The 22,538-nt window shown below is 46.3% G+C and overlaps 1 protein-coding gene across 2 annotated transcripts in view; it reads right to left on the bottom strand.

The window, feature by feature from the left end:
• The window catches only part of LOC136577222 (uncharacterized), a 45,668-nt gene that overhangs the window by 2,053 nt on the left and 21,077 nt on the right, over positions 1–22,538 (bottom strand). For both annotated transcript variants that reach the window (XM_066577026.1, XM_066577028.1), the window contains 4 exons: positions 17,059–17,130; positions 3,757–3,858; positions 3,665–3,681; positions 2,617–2,884 (listed from right to left, as the gene is read on the bottom strand). In XM_066577026.1, coding sequence (XP_066433123.1) covers positions 2,617–2,884; positions 3,665–3,681; positions 3,757–3,858; positions 17,059–17,130 — 459 coding nt within the window. The remainder of the gene's footprint in view (positions 1–2,616; positions 2,885–3,664; positions 3,682–3,756; positions 3,859–17,058; positions 17,131–22,538) is intronic.

A 22,538-nucleotide genomic window follows, 5' to 3' on the forward strand; every position in this document is an offset into this window, starting at 1 on the left:
GAGTACTAGGATTATGTATCAGGCTAAAACACATGAATGAATCACCACAATAAGTGATATGCAAATCCTAGGTTCCTAAGGTAACCCACGTATATCTGCAATCATCAAGAGATGGATAGACATCCCAAAATCAAGTGGTGCATATTCATGAAGATGGCTTGTAATTTATCGAATGATGCGAGGTATTACCCTATATCAAAGGAATAACCTAAAGCAAAATTCTTGCCATCTAAAGTCTATATAAATAGACCAAAATTTTTTTTTCCCCCTGATTCATCTAGAGAGCTCCTTTAGAACAAAAGAGATATATATATATACTGATCTGGGATATGACTACAGATCATACATATTACTCTGAGATGTAGCTTCAGATCAATTTGCTGTTGATATAAGTGACTTCTGTCAGATTGCTGCTAGAGTACACTCAAGATTTATTTGTATGTGCCCAGCAGCAATATACCTAAGTGATAACTTTGGCACAAGGTCAGCCATTTGGCACAAGGTCAGATATTAATCACATTCTTTCCACAGCCAGCGTGCTGTGCAGATCATTCATCAGCCACGATGCTGTGTGGCTTGAATCCTCTGTCTCTAGCATAAAATCCATCCTGATGACGCTGCCAGATAGTCTCTGACAGCAGAAACGCGTAGATGGAAAGAGAGTTTTTTTCTCCTAATGTGATTAATATCAGTGGTTGGCACACGCTATAGAGATGAATGGGGATGCATGTGCATGCACAGCCTTCTGTGTATAGGCACTGACGTCACGGGGGTACACTGCAAGAACGAAGACCAGGGGGAGTATGAGAAGAGGCTCCCTGGATTCCACGCCGCCTACACTATAAGCACCATGACTTCGTTTATTGAGCTTCTAGTTGCTGACAGCTCGTTGGTCTTGTTAACAATAAAATGTGATATTTATGTTTCTTGGTAGTGCGCAATCTCTTTTTGCATTGCTTTTTTCACACATTGTAGTTGTGCTCATACTTGGCACAACCAGGTGAGGGCATAATCTTTTGGATAATACATCCTGTTTGGTCCAGTTCTCTAATTACTACACCAGTTAGCGCCTTTTGCCTTTTTTCTTGTTTTCTGCCCTGGAGAATCTTTGGAGCTCCCATGGTTCATCTTATGATGACTGGGAATGACAGTAGTAATATAGATGATTTTGACAATGCATGACTAATCATGGCATTTATAGTGAGACCCACTATAAATTCCCACGATTGTTCCATGTAAATGGGCCCTGACTGAAGAGTTCCCCAATTCCTGTACTTTATAGATAGAAGGTAACTTAAAGGGGTTGTACAGAATAGGTGATAAAAGTCCCATTGGTGGAGTGCTCACCCCTGAGATTCTGAGCAGATTGAATTGAGTGGCAGTTGCACTTAATGGGACTGCCAGAGATAGGTGAGCTCTTGTACTTGGCTATTACCACCAGCCCCATCGAAAGGAGTGGAGCCACGCATATGCAACCAACTCTCCATTCAATCTCCACGCCACTGTGGGTGCAGTGAGCCTGCAGTGATAGAGTAACACAGGACCTCCGTTCTAAGGATCAGTGGGGTCCTGAAACTCCCACTGATCAGACTTTTATCACCAGTTCTATGGAAAGATGTAGTGGCTCAGACGGAGCACTACAGAAGCACGTATACAGTGTATTTCAATGTATGGATGTAGCTTTACATTTTGTGTTTACTATAGCGGGACTTTGGTAAATGGAGAACCCACCGTTAGAAAAGGAAATTGATAACAGAGTTAAGTATAATCTTCCCAACAACCACCCTATTTGGCCATTCTGCCTGATGGAATTGGCTGAGAAACAATGGAGTGTCAGTGGGGTGTCTGTGAGAGAGGCCCAGTGATTGGAGGAGAGAAAAGGGAAAGTCTCGCATGGGAAGGAAGTTAGGAGTTGGAGAGGAGTTGAAATGGAGATAACAAGGCTAGTTAGAGTTGAGCCTAAGAAGAAGGAAGAGAAGAAGGAAGATAAAGGAGCTTACAGTGCAGTTAATAACAAGAAAACCTTAGAATAAAAACAGAAAACAAAGTTTATAAATGAGAAATAAATTATAAGAGAAAGAAGGATAGAGAGAAGAGTCTATAAAAGAAGAATTAAAGAAGTAAGAGTTTCTCTGGTTAGTAATGTCCAGATCATTTTATATGAAAGAAATCTGCAAATGAAAAGTGAGATTTGTTGTTTTGCCCTTTACCCTGACTCCTGGAGCTCCTTCTCACCAAAGACCACCTGCTCTGCCCCACGTACTGCACCGCCCTCCAGGGGAGGGGGCTACAACCCCTAAGCAAGGCCCTATGGCAATAAGGACTTTGTTCGTGGCACGAACGGGGTGGGAGTACAACTAGCCGGCTGCCCCTTCCTCAGCCCTCGCGTCACGACAATTGCCATCAGGAATCATCATCCTCCTCACAATTTACAATTTTGTTTTTAACCACTACAGGCGCTGCTGTTTGGGGAAGTGCTGGTGATAGCCACTGTGACATGTCTGACCTAACTACCGCTCGCGTCATCCACACACAATCCATCTATTTTGAGAGCAGCATAGTTGATAATTTAATAGCTTTATCACTTTACCGGTCAGGTCCCTCATATCCTCTTACCCAGCTTGGTAGACAGGTCTTGCAGCTCCTTATCATACAGAGAGTCAGTAACGTTGGTGATATTGAGCCGTCCTCTATTCTGAGAGTGATAAAGAATCCCAAACTTGCAGTGAGACACGGCCTCAGCGAACTGCCGGTCTCCGTTGTTGGTGATACAACATGGTTGGACGCTCTTCACAGTGTTTTGGAAGAATTGAGAATTCAGAATCGTCTTCAGCCATTCATATTCACATTCTGCTGACCGTGAAAATATCCCCACCTTTAACTTCTAGAAAACAGATTATAAAACCGTTCAACAAAATTAAGATACGAGTGAATGCCTTTTATTTCGCTTGCTATGTCTGGATCGCCCTCAAGCCGCCCTCTTCCATCAACTTGTGATATAGTTTCGGGGATGACAGTATGGCCATCATTACAGCTCATTTCTGCCCAGATTTGGAATATGTCCATGATCATGAAGGCAGATTTGCCTTTCGAGAGTCACAGAAAGCCCTCTGAGCGCTGTACTGGTGGCCACATTGGTTGGCACCTAACCTTCCCATCAGATCCTTCCAACCCTTTGCTGTTGGACCATGGATTTGCTGATTCCTCGCTCCACTAGTTTTTTTTCTTGTTGGCCAAGTGGGTTTAATGGTTGAACAGTTTACCCAGTTCTTATCAACCTACAGTAATAAATTTCCTCAGAACCTCCTATAGCTGAATTATTTTATGACCATGCCGTCCTATAGCTGAATTATTTTATGACCATGCCACAGGTAAAATTGGCTCTTGGTCATTATGGGCAGCCCGGATGGTTAAATACCTGGCACTAAATTAGACACATTCAGCTGGCATTCTAGTGCATGTCGACCCTACACCCGTGTCATGGGGCGTAGCAGTCACACCTGGGCCCTGGTACCTATGTGGGCCTTTAAGGCCCCTCTGTCATATAAGAACCTCAAGTATTATAAGTCATAGGTTGTGGCCCTGGATATAGATTATACACGGGGGCCCAGAAGCTTCCGGTTGCACCTTGAGAGGAAAACAATGGGAAGACGTCTCCACTTACATGGCTGGTTTTCCGCTCTAAAAGAGAACAAAAGAAGATGTTTTAATATCTTTAAACAATGAATGGGAGTAAAAGAAAGAAGAGACATTTACTCTTTATTATCTTTCGCATCGTCCGCATTTTTCCTTCAAATGAATTACTTTCTTCATTGGTGACTTCATCTTCTTGTTTCCGCTCTTTGCCGGATCTGATACCTGGGAAGAGTGGCCAAGACAAAATAGGAATCTGACAAGGTAATACAAAAACACAGACTCGGCTTCGTAAAGGGCAGTCCAATTGCAAACTATTGATGGCCCTATTCCCAAAATAGGCCATCAGTATTAGATAAGCAGGGGTCTGCCGCCGTTTTCACGCTACCATCTGGGAAGTAAAAGCTCGTGAATGGGCGCACAAATCTAACGTTTGTACACCCGTTCAGATGGCAAGTGCCCTGCCGCATATACACTGAGGCTGCCATGCCGTCGCCCCTTCCCTCCCTCTCACCGACTCACCTCCTCTTTCCTCTCGGCCGTCTGATTGCAGTGGGAGGAGGGGGCCAGGGCGCGGCAGTGCTTAGCCTTGCCCCCTCCCATTGGAACTATGCAGGATGGGAGGAGAGAAGAGGGAGGGAGTTTAGCAGCTACGCTATGTATGTGTATGTGCACTGTATGAGTTTGTGTACACAGTGTATATTGTATATACATTGTATGCATCTGCGTATACATATTATGTGTTGTATATACAATGTGTATGTATGTACTGTATATATGTGTATGAGTCTGTGTTTACGAGGGGCTGCTGATAAGTCTTTGGCTTTGTGTTCTTTTCTTGTTTCTATGGTAACGAATGTTACATCACATGAAAGCCTTATATGTCTAATATACGTTTGTAGCTTATGGCAACAGTGATCTAGGCACGCGGGAAAACAAAATGGCGGAGTCTAAGGCGATATTCACGGCAAATGAGAGCAGAGGAGTGATAAAATTCTTGTTTCTGCAAGGAAAGTCTGCGAAGGATATTGATGGTGATATGTCGCAGACATTGGGGGATCGATGCCCTTCATATTCTACAGTGAAGAACTCTGTTGCCAAATTTAAATGGGCCACTTCAGCACCAATGATGAGGAACGTCCTGGATGACCGAGAGAGGTTGTTGTTCCGGAGATCGTCGATGCTGCGCACAACCTCATACTGGAGAATCGGCCAATTTCAGCTGCAGGTAGCAGACATCATGGGGATTTCTGGTGAACGTGTTTGTGTCATTATCCATCAACATTTGAACATGAAGAAGCTATCTGCAAAGTGGGTCCCCAAATGTTAGACAACAGGTCAATAAAGCATGCGAGTGAAAACTTCCCGGTCCATTTGTCAGCGTTTCCAGACTGATAAGAACTTCCTGGATCGACTGGTCACTATGGATGAGACCTGGATTTATTTGTATGACCCTGAAACCAAAGAGTAGTCAAAAGAGTGACAGCACAGTGGTTCTCCTCGCCCAAAGAAGTTCAGCCACTAAGGTGATGGTGTCTGTGTTCAGAGATAAGGAGGGCGTGCTGCTAGTGGACTACCTTCACAATGGTTCCACCATCAATGCAAGGTATTACATAGAACTTCTGGACCAATTGAAGGCATCTCGGAAGGCCAAAAGGTGCGGCAAGCTGTCCAAAGGAATCTTGTTCCTGTAAGACAACGCCTCCGCTCACACTGCACAAGCAACCACGGCAAAACTGATGGAGGTAGGCTTCCAGCTGGTTGACCACCCACCTTATTCACCAGATCTAGCTCCCTCCGACTATCATCTGTTTCCAAACCTGAAGAAACACCTCAAGGGTACCAAATTGCACACCATTTCTAATGCCATGGCTGCTACGGATGACTGGTTTGAGGCACAACCGAAATCCTTCTTTTTGCAAGGCTTACAGAACTTGGAATACCGATGTAAGAAGTGTGTTGGCATCAATGGAGAGTATGTGGAATAAATGTAAAGTTTCATCTTCCTATCTCGCTCCTTTCTGGGTGAAGCCAAAGACTTATCAGCACCCCGTCGTACAGGGTGTGCACAGTGCATACACTACCTGTATTAATGTATCAGGGCTTATAGAGATGGGCCTATGCATAACTACTAGAGATGAGCGAGCGCACTCGTCCGAGCTTGATACTCGTTCGAGTATTAGTGTGTTCGAGATGCTTGTTACTCGAGACGAGCACCACGCACACTCGAGTCAATTACATTTCCTTCCCTGAGAAATTTGCGCCAATTTCTGGCAAATAGAAACAGAGGGAAGGCATTACAACTTCCTCCTGTGACGTTCCAGCCCTATACCACCCCTCTGCAGTGAGTGGCTGGCGAGATCAAGTGACCCCCAAGTATTTAAATCTGCCCCGCCCGCGGCTCGCCACAGACACACGCTAAGAGAGATCAGGGAAAGTGCTGCTGCTGCTATAGGGAGAGTGTTAGCATCTTCAAAAACCACAACGGTCCTTCTTAGGGCCACAGCTCACCTAGTGCATTACTGTTGTGGCTGCTGGGAGCAGTTTTGCACTTTTTTTATATATATATATATATATATATATCGGGCGTGCAGGCTATAGCGTTCTTAGGCTGCAGGCTGTACTTGAGTATAGGGGCAGTATTGGTCATGCAGGGACAGTGGTAGTGTAGAATCCTTTCTTGAAGAACCCCAACGGTCCTTCTTAGGGCTACCTGTGACCGTGTGCATTTAACTCCGTGGTTGCTGGGAGTTGTAGTACCTCACTATTGCACAGAGGTAGAGGCTATAATAGACTCGTGCCCCCAAGGAAAAAGCCCAGGGCCGGATGGCTTCTCAATAGCATATTATAGGGCCTTCAAACCACAACTAACACCACACCTGACAGAAATGTTTAACGCCCTTCTTGAAGGAGAAAAGCTTCCCAGACAAGCCCAGGAAGCACATGTCACGTTAATTCATAAAGAAAACAAGGATCCCAAAGCTTGCGGCAGCTATAGGCCCATCTCTTTGATCAATCAGGACATGAAGATATGGGCCAAATTATTAGCCAAAAGACTGGAAGATTTTATCCCAGCCATCGTAGACCCCGAACAAGCAGGATTCGTGAAAGGCAGAGAAGGCAGGGACAACTGCATACGCTTATTACACGCAATAAAATACTCCCAAAAACGCAACATCCCTTTAGCATTGATCAGCACCGATGCCGAGAAGGCCTTTGATAGGGTGGACTGGACATATATAGAAAGAGTACTCTCCAATTTTAACGTTCCAGCTCCTTTCATCGCCGCGATCTTCTCCTTATACACAGAACCCCACGCCAGGTTAAAAATTAATGATATACTATCTCCCCCCTTTGACATCCGCAATGGCACCCGTCAGGGTTGCCCCCTCTTCCCCACTCTCTTTATATTGGCCATGGAACCCCTCCTTCAATGGGTGAGACAAGACCCAGTGATAAAGGGCTTGAAAATAGGCAAACATAAGCTCTCGGCGGCGGCCTTTGCGGATGACATAATGTTCATCGTAATGGAACCGGAGAGAAGTATACCTAGACTTACATCCCTCTTAAATGACTTCGGCGCCTTTTCAAATTTTAAGATAAACTTCTCCAAGTCAACAATACTAAACATCTCGATACCCAAGAAACACTGCAATGCGTTAAGGTCCAGCTCACCCTTGTCGTGGTCGGAGACATCGGTAGACTACTTAGGCATAAAGCTCACCAAAAAAATAGAAAACCTATTTGAACAAAACTTCCTACCTTTGATAGACCAGGTAAAAGCACTCTTACGCTCCTATGACCTTCCAGCTCTATCCTGGTTTGGTAGGAAAAACGTATTAAAATCTTATATTCTGCCTATAGTAATATATAAACTCCGCCTGCTCCCTATACACTTACCGGTGTCCTTTTTCAAAACCCTACGGACGGCTTTCTCGGGGTTTGTGTGGAGGTGGAGGAGACCCAGACTGGCGTATAGTTTGATGACTAAGAGGAGGACCGAAGGAGGAATGGACCTCCCATCTATCCAAGACTTCTACAAAGCCACCCAGCTCAGATACTGGTGCGACCTAACTAACAATAATAAGGATCCATTATTGTGTGCTATCGCGGAGGAGGCTCATGGAGACTTCTTCTTGGAGGACCTCTGGCTTCCAAAGAAAAACACATATAGAGCAAAAAACTTCAACCCTCTACTCAGAGGACCCTGCGAGATCTGGGACGGGCTGAAGGATTCCCTGGCACCTAAGCCTTCACCAAAAGCGCCACTTCAGACTTTATACAGAATGCTAGGTATCCCACAAAACTCAGGGATCTCCAATTTGTGGAAGGGAACGTACAATAAGCGGATAGAAGACCTACAAGCCATACACCACAAACCCCCTGAGGAGATTAGACAAAATCTCCTACCCCACAAAACCCTCTCCTTTCTACAGAGAGAGCATATCCATAAAATTTTTGCAGAGTTCCATGCAAAACATAAATCCTCCCGACCCAAAACCCAATTTGAAAAAGTTATCAGTGAGAACAATCCCAAAACATTCAGAATCGCTTATTTGAGAAAACATTTTATTTCGCCGAGGTCCTTTACCAAACCTACCTTTCTCATATCATGGGAAAGGGAGTTGGGGATAACACTAACAAATGAAGATATCAATCTCATTTTGGGAACTGCCTACGGCCTCTCTCCATGCATTCTCATGCAAGAAAGCCATTATAAGTTGCTCGTCAGATGGTATAAAACCCCGCAGTGGCTGTGCAACTATAAACTAGCTCCACACAACAGATGTTGGAGGTGTGATGCGGATACTGGGTCCTACCTCCACATTTGGTGGGAGTGCCCAGACATCATTCCCTATTGGAGAGGGGTCGAGGAGATCCTCAGACAGGTCCACCCAAATCTTTCCTTAAGGGCAGACATGATTTTCCTATGGAAACCCTCTAAGTCCTTTCACCCTTTGAAAAATAAATTGACAGCCTTCCTCTTAGATACAGCTAAAGCGCTAATACCCCTACACTGGCTCCAAAAGACACCCCCTACCGTAACCCAGTGGAGGAAAAAAACAGAAATGCTGTGCAACATGGAGGAGATGACGAGCTGGAATAAAGGCACGCATGACAAGTTCCTCCAAATCTGGGCCCCATGGAGAAATCTGAGACACATGACTTAGACCCCCCTCCTCTACCTCCTCTATTCTTTTTGCCCTATCACGTCCTCTGGCGTCGCACGCCTGCTGACTCTCCCCTATACCTCTCCTTACTCCGTCTGGAGGGAAGATAGCCTGTGCTGTCCTGCTCAAGAACTCCCAGATAACACTAAGTCGGGGAGGGCCTTCAGACCCTGGACATCCGAAGCTGAGTAAAGTGCCGCAACCAAAGCGGAGACCTAAACCCTCGCTGTCCCGGACTAGGTAAGAACCACATCACATACAGGAGGAAACAGAACTCTCCATCCATATGTCTCATACCCCCTAACCCTCTACTGTAGATACTCACTACACTTCCTTAACTTCTATCCCCTCCCCCCCTCTCCACCCCCCCTACCCTTTTCCCCCGTTTCCTACCCAATTGGTATCTCCTGTTTCAAATGCGGTTCCAATATCACACGGTCAGAGAGTTTGCAGACAAGTTGTATAACTATTAAGAGACCGTCGCATAGTTGTCTGAACTGGTTTTGAAATTGATGGTAATACCTCAGTAAGTTCAGAATGTTGAGAACGTAATGTACTTTAGCTTTGTCTGTATTCGTTAAATTGCTGACAATGTTCATGCTAAGACAAACGCTTCCATCTGCATCAGGAATAGCAGACAGTTTTATTTGTATGTAACCTTGTTATACCTTGATATACCTTGTATATTGAAAAACTAATAAAAATTGATTTGAAAAAAAACCAAAAAACTTGTTGCTACTTCTAAGTCCAAAGATTAGCGTACAGCTGAGGTCGGAATACAGGTGACTATAGAACACACCATCCCTGCAGGGCAAGGGGCTGAGTGGCAGCAGGTACCGACCCTAAATGGAAGCAGGCCAGCTAAGAACCACATACTCCCTGAATGATTTTGGACTGACCGATGATGAGGCCTTTACTTGTGATCATCTATGGTAATTCCTAAGAAAGATCCGTGGTAGTAGCCGGAAACTTGGATTGCTATTTGTTAACACTTTGAAATGGACAACGGAAACCATAGGAAGGAAGCCTTTCCATTTTCCAGCTTGAGATGAGAAGGAGTGCAGACTTTCAGTACCTTGAGTATCCTTTTCATTGCAATCAAATGTCCCTCTCTTGTCTTAGAAAATACTAGCTTTTCCACATAGGTGTTGTCAATCTGTCTATACTGTTACTACTGAAATCCCACTAATACTGGGCTATGCCTATCCTGCTGTTACGGAAATGTTACAGTGGTCTGTCGATACCGTTACTACTGAAATGTAACTGATACTGAGCTCTGCCTATACTGCAGCTACTGAAATGTTACTGGGGTCCGTCTATACTGTAACTACAGAAGTGTTAATAGGGTCTCCCTAGACTTCTGCAACATAACTGTTAGTGGGGTCAGCTTATACCTTAGCTACAGGAGTATTACAGGGGTCGGTGCATACTATGGGTGCACTAAGTGTTCCCATCGTGGTGTTCCACGTACATCGCCCCCCAAAAAAATTACGCAGTCTGACTAGGGCATGCAGTGTGGGCCGAAGCCCACCTGTATGTAATCTGACGTTAGCTCTGCTGTCCAGGGCACTGCAATGGGATATAGTTATGTACCGCCGGTGGCTTCCTGGGACCCACCCATGCTGTCGGTCCACACGGACTTCACATTAGGGAGTGGTACCTGCCTATGTCGACTTATAAAAAAAACCCAGTCTGACTGGGGCATGCAGCGTGGGCCGAAGCCCACCTGTATTTAATCTGACGTTAGCTCTGCTGTTCAGGGCACTGCAATGGGATATATTTATGTTCCCCCTGGTGGGTTCCAGGGAGCCACCCATGCTGTGGGTCCACACGGACTTCACATTAAGGAGTTGTACCTGCCTATGTATACTTATAAAAAAAAAAACAGTCTGACTGGGGCATGCAGTGTGGGCCGAAGCCCACCTGCATTTTATCTGACGTTACCTCAGCTGTGCAGGGCAATGCAATGGGATTTATTTATGTACCGCCGGTGGGTTCCAGGGAGCCACCCATGCTGTGGGACCACACGGACTTCACATTAGGGAGTTGTACCTGCCTGTGACTATTTATAAAAAAACCCGGTCTGACTGGGGCATGCAGTGTGGGCCGAAGCCCACCTGTATTTAATCTGACGTTAGCTCAGCTATCCGGGGCACTGCATTGGGACAAACTACAGGAGCAATACAGCGCTAATGAGACGTTCACAGCTACGCTAGCATTGGAGTCTGCTGTAGGCCCGCGATTGCTGAGGGTTTGTGCAGAGGCCTATGTCCTGGGTGCAGTGAAAGTCCGCTTCCTGCCTACGATTGCTGAAGCTGTGGGCCGAGGCCTATGTCATGGGCGCGGTGCAAGTCTGCCATGTTTGGCCGCTCAGATCAATTTTTGGTTCATGTCTTGGGTTGCCTAGGACCCACCTATGCTGTTGGTGCAAACTTAGTTCCCATTGCAGTGTTTGACCTATCTGGCACACTGACTGACTTGGGTAGGGGGCAGAGCGCAGACGGCTTTCCCCTTGCAGTGTGGATTGAGCTATGCGACATCTTGACAGAATGAATACTGTGTGGGCACATTGATTTCCCATTGCTATGCCCATGTTTGCAGCTCCTGATGGAGGTGGCACAGGATTGGATTTCTCATTGCTTCTGTGCAGGATTGTGGGCTATCGCCCCGCCCCTTTTAAAGAGGGTCGCTGCCTGGCCCTGCCAACCCTCTGCAGTGTGTGCCTCCGGTTCCTCCTCATGGCAGACGCACTTATAAATAGACATGAGGGTGGTGTGGCTATGAGGCCAGCGTGTGGCATGAGGGCAGCTGAAGGCTGTGCAGGGACACTTTGGTGTGCGCTGTGGACACTGGGTCGTGCGGGGGGGTAGGGCAGCATGTAACCCAGGAGAAGAGGCAGGGGTGTGTCCCGCAGGCAGTGATTGTGCTTTGTTGGAGGTAGTGTGGTGCTTAGCTAAGGTATGCCTTACTAATGAGGGTTTGTCCGAAGTAAAAATTGTTGGGGGGGGGGGGCACTCTTGCCGCTATTGTGGCTTAACCCCTTAACGAGTGCCCCATCGGGAAACTGCGTCCTCAGTAAGTGGGCTTTAATCCTAGAGGACATAGTTTTATGCATCCTCTTTGGATTGATGCCCACTTGCCTGAGGACGTGACAGCTCCATGCTGTCGGTGCCCGCAGGTAGCCGACAGCATGGAGCTGTCATCCCAGGATGCGAGCAGTCACCCCCGGCATTGCGATCGGCGCTGTCCAATGGATAGCGCCGATCGCAAAAAAGTAAAGAAAAGTGCGTAAAAAGTTAGATATTCAGCTGCCCTGATGGATCGAATCCATCAGAGCAGCTGAAAATTCTTACCTGGCTTGTCGGCGGCATCCCCCGGAGATCGGGTCCTCTTGGACCCGCCGGCGGTCTTCTGCGCATGCGCGCCAGACGATGACGTCAGGCGCATGCGCAGAAGCCTGGGAGCCCCCGGCAAATTTGAAATCTCCTGGCTCCCAGCTCCTGAAGGTAGCCGGGAACCAGGCGGTGTTACCGGGGACCGCTATGAGCGGTCCCCGGGCACGCGATCGCCGCTATCCATCGGATAGTGGCGATCGCGAAAAAGTTAAAAAAAAGTTTTTTAAAAAGTCAGTTTCACCTCCCCTCATGGATCGGATCCATGAGGGGAGGTGAAAATACTCACCTAAGTCCTCCCCGATGTCCCGGGACCCGAATCCCCGTCTGCGCATGCGCGCCCGATGATTGACATCGGGCGCGTGCACAGAGGGCCTCGAGCCCCGGGAAATTTAAAATCCCTCTGCTCTTGGCAGCCATGTGTAGCCCAGAGCAGAGGGATGTCACTGGGGACAGGCAAATAAGGGAGATGGAATAAATCCTCCACAGTGCCACCTACTAAAAGGCAGCATTCCTTCGAGTCAAAGTGGGACTTTTTACTCGAAGGAATGCTGACTTTGACTCGAAGGAATGCTGCCTTTTAGTAGGTGGCACTGTGGAGGATTTATTCCATCTCCCTTATTTGCATATTACCCAGAGGAGCGTGCGTGGCCATTTGAGTCTCCTCACTTATTTATAGTATATAGTTGCTCTCCCTAAGGAGAAAAGAGTGTTTCTGACCACTGGGGACAGGATCACTGTCATCCAATGGATGACAGTGAGCATGTAAAGTAAAAAAAAAAGTGTAAAAAGTGAGAAAAAAAAAGTGTAAAAGTAAAAAAAAACGTTTTAAAAAGTTAAAAAAAAGTGAAAAAAACTTGTGTTTCATCTCCCCCCACGGATCATATCCGTGAGGGAGGATGAAATGACGTACCTAAGGCCCGGGGATTTATCCGCGGACCTTAACCCAGCTTCTGCGCACGCGCCCGTCGCCAAAATGGCAGAAGCATGCGCAAAAGCCGTGGATTGCCAGGATAATTTAAAATCTCCCTGCTCCTGGCTACAAAACTGAGCCAAGAGCCTGGAGGTTTCACGGGGGGCCGCGGTGAGCGGTTCCTCGTCACGTGTTCGCTGTTATCCAATGGATAATGGCGATCACGTAAAAGTAAAAAAAAGGTGAAGCTTCATCTCCCCTCACCGATGCGATCGGTGAGAGGAGATGAAACTTTTTACCAGAGGCCTCCATATTTGCACCCCGACGCGATCTTCTTTCGTGAACTTTCCCGGATCCTGCGCATGCGACCGCCGGCAAAACACCGGACACATGCGCAGGAGTGGGGGAGCACAGGAAATTTAAAATCTCCTTGCTCCCAGCGACCAACGGTCACCGAGAGCCTGGAGCAGTGACGGGTGGCCTCGTTGAGTGGTCCCCGATCACGTGATAAAAAGGTAGCAATCTACCTAAGGTCGGTCTCACATGACCGGATAGGAATTACAGATTCCGCATGCGTCTGATCCGCGGTAATACGCAGATCAATCGCATTGGATTACACAATTCCGCTCACATTAGCAGGTCGGAATTGCGTAATCCACTCGCAGAAAAGAGAACGCAGCAGGTTCTATTTTACCGCGGATATCCGCAACATAGACCCCATTGTGCTCCATGGTCGCAGATATACCCGTAGCCCATACGCAACTACCATGTATACGGGCTGCGGGTACCCGCGTCATCGCTAAGTGACGGTGCGGGAAATGCAAACAACAAAAAAAAATATACTGCACATGACTGCCTGTGTGAGTAGGCAGTTATGGGCAGTACATTACGCGGCCGTACGCAGGGACACAGCCGGGCTCACAGCTGGGATCCGCTGCGGGCCTCCACAAGCGGATTCCGCCTACGGCCGTGTGAGCCCGGCGTTATTCAGACCGCTACCTGTAATACGCAATTTACAAGAATCCCCGGGAACGTTCGCCTTCCTGCAGTTCCAGGAGCAGCTTGTTGAGCGCCTTCTGTGTGAGACCGCCGCACCTCATCAAGCTTACGGAGACTCACAGAGCGCAACTTTTTACACCCCATACCCGCCACTGAGGTCAAGAAATGACCCCCAAAAAGCATGAGAGGAGGGGGGATACACGGTTTTATTGCCCCATGTACCCATCCCAACCAGCCTCCGTAATTACCCCTGTCTTCGGAAATACCACACAGTTCACATTATTACTTTTATCTAAGATTTGGGTAACGCCGAAAAGGGCGCGGAGGAGGATTTTTAGGGAGTCAATTTTTATTCCGTACAAGTGGGCAATGGGGCCTGGAATTTATTCAGTTGTGCCCTGCAATCCAACGGGTGTTCCCTGCATTACAGGCCTAACCATGTGTCCTATAAGTAGATTAGGGCCACAATGGGTATGTTTTTGAACACGGGACAAACGGGGGTATCCATTTTGGGGTGAACGTCTTCATTCCTATGTACACTGTACAAAAAAACCAGTTTTTAAATTGACAAAATTGCCAAAAAGAATGAAAAACCTAATTTTTTCCTTCTGCTTTGCTTAGATTTATTCAAATACTGTGGGGTCAAAATACACAGTACACCCCTAGATGAATTCATTAAGGGGTCTAGTTTTTAAAATAGGGTCATTTGAGGGGGTTCTCTATCGTTTTGGACGCTCAATGGCTCTACAAGTGGGCAATGGGGCCTGGAATTTATTCCGTTGTACCCTGAAATCAAACGGGTGCTCCTTCCATTATAGGCCTAGCCATGTGTCCTGTAAGTAGATTAGGGCCACAACAGGAATGTTTCTGAACACGGGACAAACAGGGGTATCCATTTTGGGGTGAAAGTCTTCATTCCTATGTGTGCTGTACAAAAAAACCTGTTTTTAAATTGATACAAATGCCAAAAAAATGAAAATTGTTATTTTTTTCCTACTGCTTTGCTTAGATTTATTCAAAAATTGTAGGGTAAAGATACACAGTACACCCCTAGATTAATTCATTAAGGGGTCTAGTTTTCAAAATGGGGTCATTTGTGGGGGTTCTCTGTCGTTTTGGCCGCTCAAGGGCTCTACAAGTGGGCAATGGGGCCTAAATCACCTTCATGCTAAATTTCTGTTCTGAAAGCCACCGACTACTTCTTTCATTTTGGGCCCCGTTGTGCATCCAGACCAAAGATTAGGGCCACAATGGGTATGTATCTGTACACGGGACAAACAGGGGTATCCATTTTGGGGTGCAAGTCTTCATTCATATGTGTGCTGTACCAAAAAAGCAGTTTTTAAAACGACAGAATTGCCAAAAAAACGAAAATCACGTTTTTTTCCTTTTGCTTTGCTTGAATTCATTCAAAAACTGTGGGGTCAAAATGGGCAGTACACCCCTAGATAAATTCGTTGAGGGGTCTAGTTTTCAAAATGGGGTCACTTGTGGGGGTTATCTTTGGTTTTGGCCGCTCAAGAGCTCTACAAGTGTGCTATGGGGCCTAAAACGCCTTCAAGCAAAATTTATGTTCTGAAAGACACCGACTACTCCTTTCATTTTGGGTCCCGTTGTGCATCCAGACATAAGATTAGGGCCAAAATGGGTATATTTCTGAACACGGGAGAAACGGGGGTATCCATTTTGGGGTGTAAATCCTCATTTTCATGGGCAATATAGGAAAAAAATATGTCTTTAAAATGACATATTTGCAAAAATATGAAATTTTACTTTTTCTCCTCTAAATTGAATTAATTCCTGAAAAAAACTGGTAGGGTCAAAATACTCATGACACCCCTCAGTGAATACATTAAGGGGTGTAGTTTTTAAAATGGGGTCATTTGGGGGGTATCTATTATTCTGACACTCATGAGCCTTTGCAAACTTGGCTTGGTGCAGGAAAACAAAGTGTTCCTCAAAATGCTGAAAAGTAATGTTAAATTTGTACGTCCTATAAATGGTTAAAAAAAACACAAAAGTTTTTAAAGTGTGCATTCAGAATAAAGTAAACAGATGGAAATATATATCTTATCAAAAATTTGTACAGTATGTTTGGACATATTTGAGATATTACAGTTGAAAATTTGAAAAAATGACAATTTTTTCAAAATTTTTCCAATATTGGTACTTTTAATAAATATACACAAATTATATTGGTCTCTTTTTACAATCAAAATCAAGTACAACATGTGGCGCAAAAACTATGTCAGAATCACTTGGATATGTAAAGCCTTTACGGAGTTATGCTACGTTGAACGACGCATGTCAGATTTCCAAAATTTGGCTCCGTCACTAAGGCGCAAACAGGCTTCGTCACTAAGGGGTTAATAGTGGGACCTGGGAACCTGAGATGCAGCCCAACATGTAGCCCCTCGCCTGCCCTATCCGTTTCTGTGTCGTTTCCATCACTTTCTTGGGTTTTCCAGATTTTCACCAATGAAAACCTTAGAGAGCATCGGCGATATACAAAAATGCTCGGGTCGCCCATTGACTTCAATGGGGTTTGTTACTCGAAACGAACCCTCGAGCATCGCGGAAAGTTCGACTCGAGCAACGAGCACCCGAGCACTTTGGTGCTCGCTCATCTCTAATAACTACGCTCACTACTATGAAGCATATTAGTGCATGAACCAAGTTTTTTTTCCTGGACCACTTAAACCCCGCACCATAGCATGCCAGAAAAGCGGGAAGATAAGTCCTGCCCTAACGTTCTCATACAAAGCAATAACTACCTGCGAAAAAGATAGGGCAAGTCCTATGTTTACTTGTGCGTACTGTTAACAGGCGAGGGTACGGCTAATGAAAATGAATGGTTTGATTTGCCACATCCGCATAAAAGGACAAAATCACGGCCATGTGTTCAAGCCCTCACTGAATATCTCATCAGCCCCCCTCCAGTATGACTTACCAGCAGCTGACGATGACTCGCTGGAAGTCTTCTTAATTCTCAAGTTTTCGATTGTGGTTCTGGACTTTTCTCCTGTTAGATATAATAGACAGCAGAGTAAATAACGGTGCATTATATACTGGCATGCAGTCAGCTGTATGTGTATTTCTGCATGTACATATATGTATTTTTTATGTATGTGCTTAAACCTGTGTGTACATGATGTGTACTGTATGTACACGTATGAGTGTGAGTGTATATGGTGTGTACTGTATTTACATGCATGAATTTGTTTACATGATGTGTACGGTATCCACATGTATGAGTCAGTGTGTACATGGTGTGTTCTGTATCTGCATGTATGAGTCTGTGTGTACATGGCGTGTACTGTATTTACATGCATGAATCTGTATACATGATGTGTACGGTATCCACATGTATGAGTCTGTGTGTACATGGTGTATTCTGTATCCACATGTATGAGTCGGTGTGTACATGGTGTTTTCTGTATCTACATGTATGAGTCTGTGTGTATATGGTGTGTTCTTTATCTACATGTATGATTCTGTGTATACATGGTGTGTTCTGTATCTACATGTATGATTCTGTGTATACATGGTATGTTCTGTATCTACTGTATGAGTCTGTGTATACATGGTGTGTTCTGTATCTACATGTATGATTCTGTGTATACATGGTGTGTTCTGTATCTACATGTATGAGTCTGTGTGTACATGGTGAGTACTGTATGTACATGTATGAGTCTGTGTGTACATGGTGAGTACTGTATGTACATGTATGAGTCTGTGTGTACATGTTGTGTTCTGTATCTACTTGTATGAGTCTCTGTGTACATATTGTGTATTTTATCTACATGTATGAGTCTGTGTGCACATGGTGTGGACTGTGTATACATGTATGAGTCTGTGTGCACGTGGTGAGGACTGTGCATACATGCATAAGTCTGTGTGCACAAGGTGTGGACTGTGTATACATGCATGAGTCTGTGTCAACATGGTGAGTACTGTATGTACATGTATGAGTCTGTGTGTACATGGTGCGTACTGTATGTACATGTATTAGTCTGTGTGTACATGGTGTGTTCTATATATACATGTATGAGTCTGTGTGCACATGGTGAGTACTGTATGTACATGTATGAGTCTGTGTGTACATGGTGCGTACTGTATGTACATGTATAAGTCTGTGTGTACATGGTGTGTTCTGTATCTACTTGTATGAGTCTGTGTGTACATGTTGTGTATTGTATCTACATGTAGGAGTATGTGTGCACATGGTGTGGACTGTGTATACATGCATGAGTCTGTGTGCACATGGTGTGGACTGTGTATACATGTATGAGTCTGTGTGCACATGGTGTATACATGCATGAGTCTGTGTGCACATGGTGTGGACTATGTATACATGCATGAGTCTGTGTCAACATGGTGCGTACTGTATGTACATGTATGAGTCTGTGTGTACATGGTGTGTTCTATATATACATGTATGAGTCTGTGTGCACATGGTGTGGACTGTGTATACATGTATGAGTCTGTGTGTACATGGTGAGGACTGTGTATACATGCATGAGTCTGTGTGCACATGGTGTGGACTGTGTATACATGCATGAGTCTGTGTGCACATGGTGTGGACTGTGTATACATGCATGAGTCTGTCTGCACATGGTGTGGACTGTGTATACATGCATGAGTCTGTGTGTACATGGTGTGGACTGTGTATACATGTATGAGTCTGTGTGCACATGGTGAGGACTGTGTATACATGCAGGAGTCTGTCTGCACATGGTGTGGACTGTATCTACTTGTATGAGTCTGTGTGCACATGGTGTGGACTGTGTATACATTCATGAGTCTGTGAGTACATGGTGCGTACTGTATCTACATGTATGAGACTGTATGAGTCTGTGTGTACATGGTGTGTGCTGTATCTACATTCATGAGTCTGTGTGTACATGGTGAGTACTGTATATTTATGTGTATGAGGGCTTAAACACATGGGCATATGCACAGCTATGTTCGCCGCAACGGAGCGTAGTTGCACATGAACAGGTTTTTTTCAGACTATTCAAACTCTGAGCTATTGTGCGCTAGTTTGAAAAAGAAGTGGGAAGATAGGTCCTGCTTTGTCTTTCCCTCAAGTGATATTAACTATGTGCAATAAAGACAGGGTAAGTCCTATCTTTTTTCGTTTCTCCTGCCCATGTGCATAACTTTACATTTAATATTGAACTTCATTTGCCATTTCCCCCCCAAGCCCCCGGCATATCTAGGTCCATTTGTAGCCGCACATTGTCCTCCGTTGTATTAATTATATTGTATAATTTCGTATCATTTGCAAATATCAATATTTTACTGTGCAGTCCCTCTATCAGGTTATTGATAAATGTATTGAACAGAATGGGACCCAATACTGAACCCTGTGGCACCCCACTAGCATCTGTGGCCCAATCAGTATTAACCATTTATTACCACCCTCTGCTTTCTATCTCTGAGCCAGTTCTTTACCCAATTACACACCTTTTCACCCAATCTGAGCTGTCTCATTTTATATATCAGCCTATTATGCGGCACGGTGTCAAATGCTTTAGAGAAGTCCAGATATACAAGATCAATAGACTCTCCCATGTCCAGCCTAGAACTTACTTCATTGTAGAAGCTGATCAGATTGGTGTGACATGATCGACCCTTCATTAATCCGTGCTGGTGAGGAGTTATACCGTTGTTCTCCTTGAGGTATTCTAAAATAGCAGCTCTCAGAAACCCCTAAAATATTTTTCCAATTATTTAAGTGAGACTTACCGGCCTGTAGTTACCAGGCTCTCTTCTTTTTTTATATTGGTACCATATTGGCGATGCACCAATCTAGTAGCACAACCCTGAGTTTTATTAGTGTCCCTAAATATTAGAAATAGCGGTCTCTCTATCACGTCACTTAGTTCACTTAGAATTCTTTGGTGTATTCCATCCGGGCTGGCAATTTGTCAATTTTAGTCTTTTTTAGCCGACTCTGTACTTCCTTCTGCGGCAGCTTAAAATAATGGAGGGGGAGAGAGTTACCCTGCGTACAACAAAAGGAAAAGACAACAGCTGGCCCATATTTGGCAATTAACTGCTATTCCATGGAAAGGGAATAAAAGACAAGCATGTGAACTGGCATTTGGAGTGCAGAAATTACAGTACTATATGCTGGCAGGTATGTATCAGCATGTTTCTAGTCATCTCCCAACCTAGTTCATGGTTCTGTTAGCCTCTAGTCAGGTCTGTTTCAGTCAGTACTAGTTGCTAGTCAGTCTCTTTCTAGTTTGCCTGTGAGGCCCATCTCCAGCCTTGCTTTGCTCCGTAAGTTCTGTCGGTATTTCCATCTGCCTTCTCTGTCGGCACTCTGTTCCCCCCCTTTAGTTAGTCCCATCTTGTCCAGTCGCCAGGTCCCTAGCCAGGATAGGGACCGCCGTCCATTTGTCCGCCTGGGGTTCGCCAGGGCCGAGGCCAGTAGGCAGGGACAGTGGGGTGCGGGAAGTTCAGGGCACCCCACCTGGCGCTTGGGGGTCAGAGTGCCGTAACATAACTGGCCCTTTAAACTGTATTTTTTTTTTCATGGAGGCGATCAGCTTCCTCACAAACCAGCTGCAAGCCCTGGTGCCGGTGATCCAGGATTTGTCAGCTCGCATAGTGGCCCAGGAGCAGTGGGCATTGTCGCAGGGGCGGGACGCCTCAACCAGTCCGGAACCCAAGTGCCCTCTTCCCGAGGTGTTCTCTGGGAAGAGGAACAAGTTTTTTGTTTTTCAACAGGCATGTCGATTGTTTTTTCAGATGCGTCCCCACTCTTCCGGGTCGGAGGCCCAGAGGGTCAGGCTTATAATGTCCATGCTGCGGGGCTCTGCCCAGACCTGGGCTTTTTCCCTTCCCGAGGGTTCCCCCGGCCTGCAGTCGGTGGACTCCTTTTTCCAGGAACTCGGGGGTATCTTCGATGAACCGGACCGAGTGGGGTTGGCGGTTTCCCGGCTGTTGTCGTTGCAGCAGGGGTCGCTTTGTGTGGAGGATTATTGCTCCAACTTCAGACGCTATGCGGGTGATACTGCATGGAACGATAGCGCTCTGAAAGACGTTTTCTGCAGGGCCTCTCGGACGTGGTTAAAGAACTACTGATTTCCCATCCCGTTCCCGGGTCCTTAAAGGAGGCTATGGAGTTAGCGGTGAAGGCAGATAGGAGGCTCAGGGCTGGGAAGCAAGATAGACAGGTCCGTAGAGTCAGGGAGGTCGTTTGTCCTGTTCCCTCCCCATCCGTACCAGTCTCTGTTCCCGAGCCTATGGAAATGGACCCGTTGGACCCCAAGGAGCGACGCCGGATTCGTTTATTGCATCATCTCTGCCTCTACTGCGGGAAAACTGGACATCGGGTGATAACCTGCCCCCTGAGGCCTCAGCGCCCACAGTCTGAATCGGCAGAAAGACTCCAAGTCCTAGGCGATTGCAGGGAGGATCGCCTAGGACTACAGGTACGTCCTAAACTTCTGGTACCCTGCCAGGTTAAATTCCGGAACTTCTCCCACCCAGGGCAGGCGTTTATTGATTCCGGAGCAGCTGCTAACCTGATAAGCATGCGTTTCGTTAGGCCCCTGATGGCTGAATTTGTGGCGCGGAAGACGCCAATTCGTTTTACTGTATTGATGCTACCCCTCTTGCTTCGGGCTTGGTACGATGGAGGACCCCAGTGTTACAGTTCACGGTGGTGGTGGGGGGGGGGGGGGTCGCCACTCGGAAGATCTATCATTCCTGGTGATGGAGAAAATGTCAGTAGACATGGTACTGGGGATGCCGTGGCTGGCATTGCACAACCCCCAATTCGATTGGGCCACTAGGGAGCTGACCCAGTGGGGACCATCCTGCCATAGCCATCTTGCTCCCCTTCCTCTCTGCTCAGTTGATACCTCGCTCAGTCCCCGTGGTCTGACTTCCCTTCCTACCCCGTCTGCCTGTCCTGTTGCAGAGGTCGTCACCGATGTGCTGCAGGGGGGATGGAAGGAAGTGCAAAAGAATCTAGAAGTGGTGGGGTCTCGTATGCAGTTGCATAGTGGGAAGAGTCTGTCTGTCTGTATCTGAGCCGTACAGGGTGGGACAGAAGGTGTACCGGTCCTCTGGAAATCTCAAAAGGAGGGTTCGCAGGGTGTTCCATGAGTCTTTATCGAAACCTTTTGTCCCTTCGGTGAGCCCCATCTCCAGACTTGCTTTGCTCCGTAAGTTCTGTCGGTATTTCCATCTGCCTTCTCTGTCGGCACTCTGTTCCCCCCCTTTAGTTAGTCCCATCTTGTCCAGTCGCCAGGTCCCTAGCCAGGATAGGGACCGCCGTCCAGTTGTCCGCCTGGGGTTAGCCAGGGCCGAGGCAAGTAGGCAGGGACAGTGGGGTGCGGGAAGTTCAGGGCACCCCACCTGGCGCTTGGGGGTCAGAGTGCCGTAACAATTTGCTGAACTCCAACAAGG

Source organism: Eleutherodactylus coqui, chromosome 8, assembly GCF_035609145.1.
Source record: "Eleutherodactylus coqui strain aEleCoq1 chromosome 8, aEleCoq1.hap1, whole genome shotgun sequence".
In the NCBI taxonomy this organism is placed as follows: domain Eukaryota; kingdom Metazoa; phylum Chordata; class Amphibia; order Anura; family Eleutherodactylidae; genus Eleutherodactylus; species Eleutherodactylus coqui.